The following is a 9420-nucleotide window of genomic DNA, read 5'->3' as shown; positions in this document are numbered from 1 at the left end:
TGTTTATTACCTTACATCGAAATGACAAGAAAACAGCCATGTTATGAAGAGTATGTACATTGAAGTTTTAACAACTCAATCAACTTCATGGGTCATAATTATATTTCAAAAAGCATAGTATCACATTATCAATGGCGAATTCAAGTTTTTGCCTTTGCCTGTGTTTACACTTCAACTCAACACTGACCTATAGAAGTGAGATTAAACACAAGAAGTCAAAGAAAAAATCCTGTTATAAGCAATCCATGAACCTGTAGAAGTGAGATTAAACACAAAGTTAACACAAACATCAAATAAAATAAGATAAAAAGAAATAGGATGACATGATAATACATGTACTGGGAATGACCTTTCATTCACATACATTCTATTACCCAAAATGACAGATTCCAAACATCCAACAAAGGACTCAGGGAACACAGCATCTTACCTGTTTTTGTTATTTAAAAAAAAAAAAAAAACAACCAAGAATCGATCCCCACAACATGAATGAAATGAATAGTAGTAAAAGTTCAAAATACTTTGACTAAACAACTTAATATTAACAATATACTACAAATCCACACCATGGATGAGTTAACAACAACAGTCGAATGGTGTCAAAATGTGGTGCTACTTTCACTTGCAGAAAGAGAAGGGCCTTCGGATTTCACAAAACTCGATCCTTTACTACTATTACAGATGTCAAGCCCTTGTAATCGACCAACTGAGTCATTTTGTGAAATATCAGACATGGGGTGAGACTTTGTTTGATGTGGATGATGATCCGTCAGGGTCAGGCTTGATTGCGGATGATTCATCAGTGGCAACTGCAAATTCTGGTGGCCAGCAATTGAACCTGGTTGTTGCACAACTACAACAATGTTCGACTTGTTGTACGGCATTGACTGTATTCTCGAATTATACGATTCAGAGGAATTCATTATTTCCCCAGTAGCAATCTTAAGCCTCTCAACTTCCTTCGTCAACGCTTCATTGAGAGCTTCAGAGTATCACCACAAAACTAAATTCACAAAATCATTCAACAAAAATAACTCCAATGATGACACATAAAAGATGTTATCAATCCCAAATCTCACCATCACAAAACTGAGCTTGTTGCTCCATCGCTTGTAGCCGAAGCTTTAGCTCTGTATTTTCGCTACTCAAACCCGTTGTATCCCTCTATTATAAATAAGATAAAGGTGACAATTTTAACTTAGGACTTAAGATAATCTATTCTACCAAAATTTAAAAAAAAAATAATCCATGCTAATTAATTAAGTTTCAGTTCACATAATACCGAATATGGCTCATTTGACAAGTAAATTAAACGAAAGAGAAACCTGAAACAAAGTGAGCTGGGCGGAAAGAGTTGTGGCTTCAGTTTGAAGTTTCTGAACTTTGCGTTCAAGTTCTATTATATAACGAGCCTTTCTCTCTTTTGAACGAGCAGCTGACTGCCGATTTGCCAATATTCTACATACAAATTATATATGTATTTTTTCAGTAAATTAAATTTCCCAATACTTTTTATTTTACATTATACTAAAAAGAAAAAGAATAATTAGAATGAAACCTTTTGGCTCGTTTGGGATCAACATTCCAAAGCTCAGCTAATTTATCAGGAGTCATGGCTTTTTTAGCTTCCATTATCTCGCCATATCCATCAATAGAACCAGTATGCCTGTGCCTATTATGTCGTCCCTTACACGACGTCGTAGTTGTCCCACTTTGATCCGCACCGTTTTGTCCACTGTCACCATTACAATTCCCATTACCATTACCATTACCATTACCTCCTCCTCCTTCGGCAGTTAACTTGTCGACGTCAATGTATGTGGAAAACAAGTCATCCTCTGACCGAATCTCCTCCTCACCACCACCAATCGGATCTGACGTCATAATCATCGTCATAGTGTCGAAGCTCACCTCGGAATGGACCCTCCTGTGGTGGTGAGTCTCGTTTTGTAAAAATGGCACCACATTGTTTTCGAATGTGGATGATGATGATGGGTTTTGGTTGATTTCGGGTTTAGGTTCGGGTTGTGTATCTTGTTTTTTCATTCCTTTCGACAATCACAACAACAACAATGCTGCAATTGCAATTCGATGCGTAAAAAGAGGAAGATTATTATTAATTATTTATTATGTGTCGCTGTAAATACTCTTTTTTTCTTTTTTTAACTGTTTACCGTTTTCTATTTGTCGGGCGGAGAAAACATAATTTTATATATATATATATATATATATATATTGCTTTCTATTTTAAACTATAGGCCGGCTGTGCTCCGCGTAAGTTTTGAAGTTACCTTATACAAGATTCTGATGAATCCTTGCTTTAGTACTTATATTTATTAATTACAAAAATGTTGTATAATTAAAAATTGATAAAATGCCTAATAAATTTCATTTTGCTTGTTGGGTGGTAAAAACATACAGAAGTATTCTCAACATGTGTCCTCCAAGGTAATTAGCCATCAGGGCATGTGGCCACTTTCTAAAAGGCAAAGCTTCAAGGGAAAGAAAGCCAACCGCCTCTTCAAGACTACATGTCCGTCTACATGTAGAGTACTTCACCCCCTAAGGATGCAAGTTGCCTAGCAATTCACGTGTCAATTTGCATGTTAGTTACTTCACCTATAAGCCAACTACCACAGTGCCACATGTCCAGTTGCATATAGATTATTTCACACCAAAAATTGCCCTTGGAATACTATAAACAAGGGGTTCCCACCCCAAACAAAGGATATTTTCATCACTCGCACCACAAGAAGCACTAAAGTAATAGTCTCTCTACAACAAATTCTCCTTATATACAAATAAATAAAATAACAGTAGACATAGGAATTGCTCTATGCATCTGAACTACTTTAAAAATTGTTGTTTTCTATTTCTCTATTTACTTTACACATTTATTGCGCTTTGCGCCTCGTTTACTACACACACAAGTCACATTGAATCCACGGGTTCAACATCATATTTCCTATTTCTTGATCTTTTATAGATCCTTTGCACAAACTTTCCAAAGGCTTGCGCACCTCTCGTTGGTGTGAAAAAGCGAGTTAACATTTTGGTGCTAGCTAGAAGGAGGGCCCTCGCTACGCTTTTCCAATATACCGGTAACTTTACCACAAACCTACACTATGTCTTCCACAGTGCGTATTACCAGGTCTAACTCCAAAAATCTCGTCCCTGCAAATCAGGTAGAGGAAACTTCCATTAGCCACTTGTAAACCATCCCTAAGGAAAACTGACCGATGGGACTAGGAAATGGAGTGAACACCTCACCAGAGAACCCTCAAATGATGAACGTCTTGGGAACATTAACCACTGTGGTCCAAACATTGGTGCAACGCTTGGATGCTACAACAAATACACTAGGAATCGAAGACAAAATCAACCTAAAGTTCCTCGAAGAAGGATACCGGGGGACCAATTGCCTTGTTCATCATGCACGGCAATAGAAACATGTCAACACGCCCCAAAAGTCGATAATGAACATCACCATAGGTAAACATGCAGTAGTGATGGCCTCTGTAGGCATAATAACCTACCTTGCCCTCAAGACTAGTTCCTAATGGTGGCAGGTGACACGGAGAGCTTAACCCACGTTGCAACATGCAACAGCAATGTGTGGGTCAGAATCCACATCAAAATGCTGATCACAACTAGCTCGTAGGAGGCAATACACAACCTGAATTTTGCTAAAACAATCACTCACCAAGCAACAACACGCGAGAAAAAGTGTTCGACAAACTAGGAAGAGGAAGGCCCAAGCTCTACAAAGGAATTGGCGTAATCATCAAGTCACGACACAAGGTAACAATAGACCCCCATGGAGGTCATAGAAAGAAGTTTCCCTCCTGGATGACAATTAGAGGATATGCAGCGAGCTCTAGATGAATTTCGAGCTAGGTAGGAAGAACGAACAACCAGATATGGGGGGGGTCCCCATTTTCTCTTGAATTTCTTAATGAGCCACTCCCCCCAAAATTCAGAATGCCCGATGTCAAAATCTTTGATGGTTATGGCGACCCACAAGACCATTTGGATGTATTCAATTACTTGATGGAATTACATCAGGTCTCTGACCTAGTCAAATGTCATTTTTTAGTAGTAACTCTAAGCACATGAGCAAAGAAGTGGATCAAATCGCTCATTGCCAAGTCAATCACATCGTGGAAGCAATTAAGTACACAATTTCTTAGACATTTCCAAGCCAATTAGAAATTCTTCATGCCACTGAACTACCTTAGAAATATTCTCCAAGGTAAGGAGGAAACCCTGAAATCCTATCTAGAATGGTTCAACAGCGAGCTGAATCGAGTAGTGAATGCTCCCAAGGAGTCAATACGAACACTAATCATAGCGGAAGTCCACCAGCAAATGGATTTGTGGAAGGATCTGCATGTAGGGATTTGATAACGAGTCAAAGGTAGCGGAAAACAAAAAAAAAAATTATTATATAAACCCTTAACCCATGAATCCCGGAGTTGAATATATATATATACATTACTTATTACTTATTACTTATTACAAAACTTTAAATTAAAACCATACAAGGATTTAATGACAATACCTTTGTTTGGAGGCTTCTTCAAAATCTTTGAATTTCACTTTCAATTCAATAATGGAATCATGCACCCGATATCCACACGAAATTAGAGAAACAATTATAAGAAATTGAATTTGCTAGAACCAATTTCTTGTTTCAAGGAAGAATTTTAAGAAGAAAAATTGAGAGAATTTTTCTTCTCTCCTTTTTGGTGAGTGACGGCTAGGATAGGTGAATAATAATAAAACCTAATTTCAATTATGCTTTTATAACATAATTAAAATATCCTTTCAACCCCTTTAGCTTAGTTAAATCCAACCTTAATTAGAATTGCTTATTGACCCTATTTAATTATTAGATTTTAATATTAATATTAATTTCTAATGAGTAAAATTATAATTTTGCTAAATTATTCCAATACTAAAATTGGACATTGGCTACAATCTAAGCAAATTTAATTGTATAGCAAAATTACCAATATACTGATTCATTTTAAAGATGAATATACCCCTAAAAAATTAACTATCCTTAAACTGCTTTCTAAGTATGTGACCTGTAGACTCTTTATCATATCGGTAGTGAGTAGTATCACGATTAACACTCAACTAATCATCTCACTGCATATAAACCAAGATTGGCCTCTAGCAAGACATCATGGCCACATGATAGATACAGATTCAGCGAAATAGCTTCCTATCAATGGTATGGTTGCCGTGCAATCCAATCCTTTCATCATCTATTATCTCTTTAAGGTTTGAAGTATAGAAATAGTGTCAACTTCAAATAAACTACCTTAATATATCAGTATTTGGTCATTGGACCAACGACCAAACCAAATTTGATTTGAGCAACAACTCAATTCCATTGTGGGAATAGATTTACAGTCATTGCCATTTACCGAGTTACACTATGAGATAATTTCTATTATACCCAAGAATGATGAATCCTATGCCGATCCACCATAGCCATAGTGTACTTCTCAATGTAGCCAATCACTATATAACCCTAAAAAGGATTACGTTAGGGTAGTGTCAGACTACACCAATATTTACGCACGGTGCTCTAGTAATCTCAAGTCTAAAGATCACATTCACCATCATCCATTAGAGGATATATTCTATAGACACTAGGTTACCATCTATATGGAACCCTCTAGTGTGTCAGTCTAGTGAACTTACCAAATACAAGCACTTAAGCGTTGCACCAAGTTGTCATCAAACAACTTTGACAAGCGAGACTTGTCACTACCTTTTGATAGGGTCGTTCAACACTATGATAGCCTTATCATATTATCTGTTCCCTAGTTCAAGATAATACTGAGGCCACGGACGATTCTAGAATAGCCATGATTTGTGATCATAGGGTCCTCATAATCAAGATTTAAAACACTTGATACCCTCATCATGATTCTACCACTCTAAGGGCATATATCAATATATTGAATAATATAAGCATAATGATACAAAGATTTTTCCTTTATTAATATACTAACATGTGTTTTTACAAAGAGTCAATAGCTACTATTGAATTGGCTCTAGGGCACCTGTAATCTCTCACTAGGCAAGTATTCATTAAGTATCCTATAGAGAGAATCCAGAGAATTGCTAGCTTAAAAAGGGTGTTCGTCTAAATTTTTTATCCTTAATCCAGTTATAAAATACTATTACACAATGACTATTTCTCACATATATAAAAATAATAAGAATCATTTTCTAATGTATTGGAAAGCGTGAAGATGTTCTCTAAATATTATTACTACCAAAAATACATACATAAATCCACATTAATTCCTTCACTGAGACATTGTATGCAACCCTCTTGCCAACTTGACATCTCCCGACCGTTACAATCTAATACCTGCAAAAATAAAGAAAGCAACAGGGTGAGCTATAAATGCTCAATAAGTAAATCAAATCTAACTACACTTTTACTTCGTTGTCCCCGTTTTTGCTGTACTACTTCTAAATTTCTGCTTGCTTTCTCTCTTTATTCTCAAGCGTACTACTTAGTAGTCTTCTATTTTTCTCAAATCTTTATAATGTTGTGCTATTCTTTATCATTTTATTTCTCTTCTCTGCTAGATTATATCTTTTTGTTTCTTTCTCTACTCAACAAATCGCTAAGTTTCCTTGCTATTTGTCATGTTTCTAATTTCTATTCTTTTCTAGCATATATCTAATTTTTGTTCCTTTCTCGTATATCTCTAATTTCTTTTCTATTCTTGTAGGCTTCTATTTTCTTTTCTTCTCTATTTTCATGGACTTCTATTTTATTTTCCTCTCTATATTTATGGGCTTCTATTTTCTTTTCTTGGCTAGTCAGGCATGCAATAATAAAATAAACTCTTTAATCTATGCATAAATGCATAAGATGCAATGCACATAAAATGTCTGATGCATACGCAAATGATCATGTTTGTATTCTTTTTGAAAATTCTTTTCTAATTCTTTCTGAAATTCTTTTCCTTTCTTTATGAAATTCTTTCTGTTTTCTATTTCTTATTATATTTTTCTTTCTTTTTTTCTTTCTGTATTCTGTTCTGGTTTGCCGATTGGACTAGGCTAAGGCATGGATTTGGAACCCTGGCCATGATAGCGTATTCTGAAATTCTTTTTGGGTACAGTCCTGATCCACATGCACTTCTAGTGGACTGTACAATTCTGTTTTCTATTCTGAGGTCGCTCACTGATGGCGGCGTACATGTGGGAAACTTCTGAATCTCTATCGCCACTAACTAATGTAGCAAATGCACATAGGTTCTCCATCGTAATAGCCCTCTGAAAACATGATCTGTAAATCTGAAAAATAACTAGCTAGACATTTTCCAATAATTTTAAAATTTCTGAAATACATGCTATGCTATGTCATATATTTATATATTGTCTATACATGATCCCAAAGTATGTGTCTAACTCTAGCATGTATTCTATTAATCTAAGGCTTTTATTTCTATATTTTTCTGGAAAGCCTAAAGTTTTATTCTAGTAACATGCTTAACTTAAACATTTTCTATTTTATTCTTTATTTCTGAATTCTATGCATCATGTGTACGTACGTGATTCTATAATTCCTACATAATTATGTAATTCTTCAAATCTATCATGCTATGCAAAATGTACACATACACAATTACATTATCTCTCAAAAATTCTACTCTTCTATAATTCTATTAGTGAGATATTAAAAATGCACAATTTAACTAAGGAATGAATTCTACATTTTGGGCAATCTAATTTCTTCTATAAAAATGTATGACACAACTTAGGTATTTAAGTCTACTAACTTGTCCAATTATGCTGCTAGATTTTCTCAAATTTATATATATATATAATATTTTCTCACATAGCCATGTCATTAAACTACTCTCTAATATTTTCTAATGTTACAAACATACCTTGTACAACTTTCTAAATACAAATTTTAATGCCATAAATTTGCATTCTCTTAACATGACCATCAACATTGTTATATATGCCCTTCTTTCCTCTTTTCCTTTGGCTACATACTATACATTAATCTATATTGTCATATTAATCATTATAAATACAATCTAACAAATAGCACAACATATATATTTTGGCTAAATTCTAATTTCTTTCTAAAATTCTTAACTAAACTTTTGGCCAATACAACATATTCTCAAGATCTTCTAGCACAATTATATAGCTTGTAATATATAATAAGGCATGAAAACTATACTCATACCAATCAATTTCTAAAATGGTCATGTATTTAATACATAAACCAAACTTCTATTTCTTTGATGTTTCTTTTGATATCTATACTTGGGAAAGCTTTTCTATTCTTTATACAATAAAATCACTTATTACATATTGTTTATAACTAATCTCAAAACAAGAAACAACAATATCCGCATTTGGCCAAGCCATTCTTTGAATGATCTTTCTAATTCAAGCATACAAGCTTGACAATTTATTGTGGCATATTGTAATATTGTAATATAATCACTCATCTTTAACTATTATCAATACTACACTATTGCAACAATTTAATATGCAATTCTTGCCATCACTTTTCTAAAGTCATAAGTTTCAAAACTCATAATTCAATGACTAAATACAATATGTCATTCAAACTAATGCTAAAAGTTCAAGCAACTTGAACCATGCACTAAAGGCTATTCATTTCATTGAACTAACATAACCAAGTGTTATTCTAAATTTTGGCATAACAAAATGCACTCTTAAATACTTAAACTTATACTTGGTCAAGTCTAATACATCCTTTTAACATCAATTCTTTCCTTTCTCAAACAATAACTTTAACAATATTTGATAAATTTATGCATGAATTTCTTTTTGAAATTTCACCAAACACATTACATGCACATATAAATAGACGGCTGGCCACACCTCCACATCTCTCCAAATCCCTTAAAGTTGGAAGAAAATTCAACAAAAACTCAACCCCTATTCTGGCCGAATTCAACACTTCCAAATTCCAACATCAACTCTTCAAAATTTCATCCAATGTTTAACCAAAACATCACATCTACATAACTACTCATCTTGGCTGAACTTTTACACATTGTTTTCCATCAAACAAGCATCTAAACATCCAATACTTCTTATCATACATCATACACAAACACTCAAGAATCAACTTACACATATACTGCTCAAATTAAAGCTTTAATTGGGTTTACTTATCTTGAATTTGTACAACACTAATGATTCACCCTTCTTTGCTAAAATTCTTTTCCTCTTGGACCTAAATCATATAAAAACATCAGAATTCAAAACTTAAAGCTTAAATACACACTTTTGTGCTAGAATCTTACTTTTGGATGCTTGAGGATTGAAAATCTACAAAAATTTAAGCTAAACCCTATGAATTTTCTTTGAAATTTGATTAAGAAGCTT

General features: G+C 34.1%; 1 protein-coding gene across 1 annotated transcript; it reads right to left on the bottom strand.

Moving 5' to 3' along the window:
- Nucleotides 1-487: 487 nt before the first annotated feature.
- LOC116130701 (transcription factor RF2b-like) lies at nt 488-2038 on the bottom strand. Its single transcript, XM_031416427.1, has 4 exons — nt 1559-2038; nt 1326-1458; nt 1080-1164; nt 488-982 (listed from the first exon to the last, which is right to left on the bottom strand). The coding sequence occupies exons 1-4, from the start codon at nt 1894-1896 to the stop codon at nt 600-602; spliced, it is 939 nt and encodes a 312-aa protein (XP_031272287.1). The 5' UTR covers nt 1897-2038; the 3' UTR covers nt 488-599.
- Nucleotides 2039-9420: the final 7382 nt, after the last annotated feature.

Source organism: Pistacia vera, unplaced genomic scaffold (genome assembly GCF_008641045.1).
Source record: "Pistacia vera cultivar Batoury unplaced genomic scaffold, PisVer_v2 Contig223, whole genome shotgun sequence".
Lineage (NCBI taxonomy): Eukaryota > Viridiplantae > Streptophyta > Magnoliopsida > Sapindales > Anacardiaceae > Pistacia > Pistacia vera.
This window is presented reverse-complemented; position numbering and strand designations above follow the sequence as displayed.

Bases quoted from the DNA above. Each gene is read 5' to 3' on its own strand.
- LOC116130701 (XM_031416427.1), bottom strand. From the start codon at position 1,896: ATGACGATGATTATGACGTCAGATCCGATTGGTGGTGGTGAGGAGGAG. The intron at 1,459-1,558 runs GTTTCATTCTAA...ATTTGTATGTAG, and splicing joins GATCCCAAACGAGCCAAAAG to AATATTGGCAAATCGGCAGT. The intron at 983-1,079 runs GTGAGATTTGGG...GATACTCTGAAG, and splicing joins ACAAGCTCAGTTTTGTGATG to CTCTCAATGAAGCGTTGACG.